This window comes from Cyprinodon variegatus, unplaced genomic scaffold (genome assembly GCF_000732505.1).
Source record: "Cyprinodon variegatus isolate N-32 unplaced genomic scaffold, C_variegatus-1.0 Scaffold18, whole genome shotgun sequence".
Lineage (NCBI taxonomy): Eukaryota > Metazoa > Chordata > Actinopteri > Cyprinodontiformes > Cyprinodontidae > Cyprinodon > Cyprinodon variegatus.
Window position 1 is genome coordinate 548,781 of NW_015150471.1, and position 1,599 is coordinate 550,379.

The 1,599-nt window shown below is 36.5% G+C and overlaps 1 protein-coding gene across 1 annotated transcript in view; it reads right to left on the reverse strand.

Moving 5' to 3' along the window:
- Positions 1 to 1,599, reverse strand: part of vps25 (vacuolar protein sorting 25 homolog (S. cerevisiae)) — a 15,504-nt gene that overhangs the window by 2,535 nt on the left and 11,370 nt on the right. Inside the window, exon 5 of the mRNA XM_015387403.1 lies at positions 1,448 to 1,523. Within this exon, the coding sequence (XP_015242889.1) occupies positions 1,448 to 1,523 (76 nt within the window). The remainder of the gene's footprint in view (positions 1 to 1,447; positions 1,524 to 1,599) is intronic.

The window sequence follows — 1,599 nt, forward strand, 5'->3', positions numbered from 1 at the left end:
TAAAATGAAGGGGCCAATGTAAAAAAAAAAAAAAACGGCGTTCTCCTTTAAGATCCTCTAAAGCATCTGAGCTTTGATGGGGTCAGATTGAAAATATTGTTTTAAAATAGTAAGTAGTAAGCAGTGTATTTAAGCAAGTTGATCAGAACAAAACATCCACCTGCTAGTAATACGATGTGAGAGATTTCTAGATAAATAGAGACTGATTGATTGAACGACTTAATTGATCTCACAGTGGAGAAATTTACTCATTATACTCAATAGAAAGAAATAGCAAGGTGCCAAAAAGAGCACCTTTTGGGGGAACTTACAGTGAACGAACGTACGTACGTACGTACATACATATATACATACATGACAGCTGAAGTCTCTTATTTGGCAGGATTATTAAAGAGTTATTGCACAGGGTATTAACATGGGTATTCATATGATGCATATAGTTTTAGGCTTTACATGTAAATACTGAAATAAACCAACTTTTTTCATTAACATTTAATCAAAAGAAATTCTTATTTCAGAAAAATCAGCTCCATCTATGCAGCTTTTGAACAGAATGAATCATAAAGTACTGAGCTGACGTTGGAATTGATAAAACACAGCAGATGACAACGCTCCGCTTATTATCACCGACTGTGGGAAGTTTAGGCTGGATTTCATACAGGCTGGATTCCGTTCTTTTCCACTCTTGCTCCAAACTCTAAGGCCTTGATTTCATAATGATTGCAACAATTTAATTTCGTCTGGGAAAGATGACTTTAGGCCACCCAATGAGAGTTTAATCCTTTTTCCTCCGAGCTAAGGGCAGACTCTTTCAGCTGATATCCATGGTTTCATCCGTGGTGGTACTTCCTCCATCTGCAGTCGTTCATGGCTTCAGAACTTCCCTGAAACTCTCCAATCTGCTTTGCATAAACTCTGAAGACTCCAATCACCATTGTTGTTGGTGCAGTTTTCCTTTACATCTAACTTTATATTAATCTGCTTCCATTGAACCATTCAGATTGTCTAGTAGCTTCGATTGTGGATTTCCCTCCTTCTGGGACGTTTCAGTATTTGCTGGGAAATTATAAAATCTATCATCCACATGTTTCTGGAAACTACAGGACCACAGTCTAAACTATTATTCTATTTTTTTTTTCCATTTCTCCAATTTTTCTTGCTTTTATTCTAGTTCTGATTCTTGGTACATCAAATGTAAGCAGAAAACGTCTCATAACCCATTTTTTTGCTGGAATTAAATCAAAGAGCAGACTACGTGGATAAACAGGAATAGCTTTAAGCCTTTGGTTGAATACTTGAGTAACAACTGGACACATGGATGGTATGAGATCCCCCTTGGAGACTCCTCTTTTTCATATCCCCAAAAAGTTTGGGAAGAAAATAAACAATTCTTTGAAATTACAGACTTCAAAATACGATCCAAACGTAGCAGTGAACGATGGCGTACCTTCACCATCTGTGTCATCACCGTTGGAGAGCTCATAGAGTGTAAACACCGTGTTGTTCATGCCATTTTTAGACACCTGTGGAAACAAAGTAAAGAAGAAAAAGATTAAATAATAAATAAATAATACCTTCTTTTAAAGATGTCTGCACTAA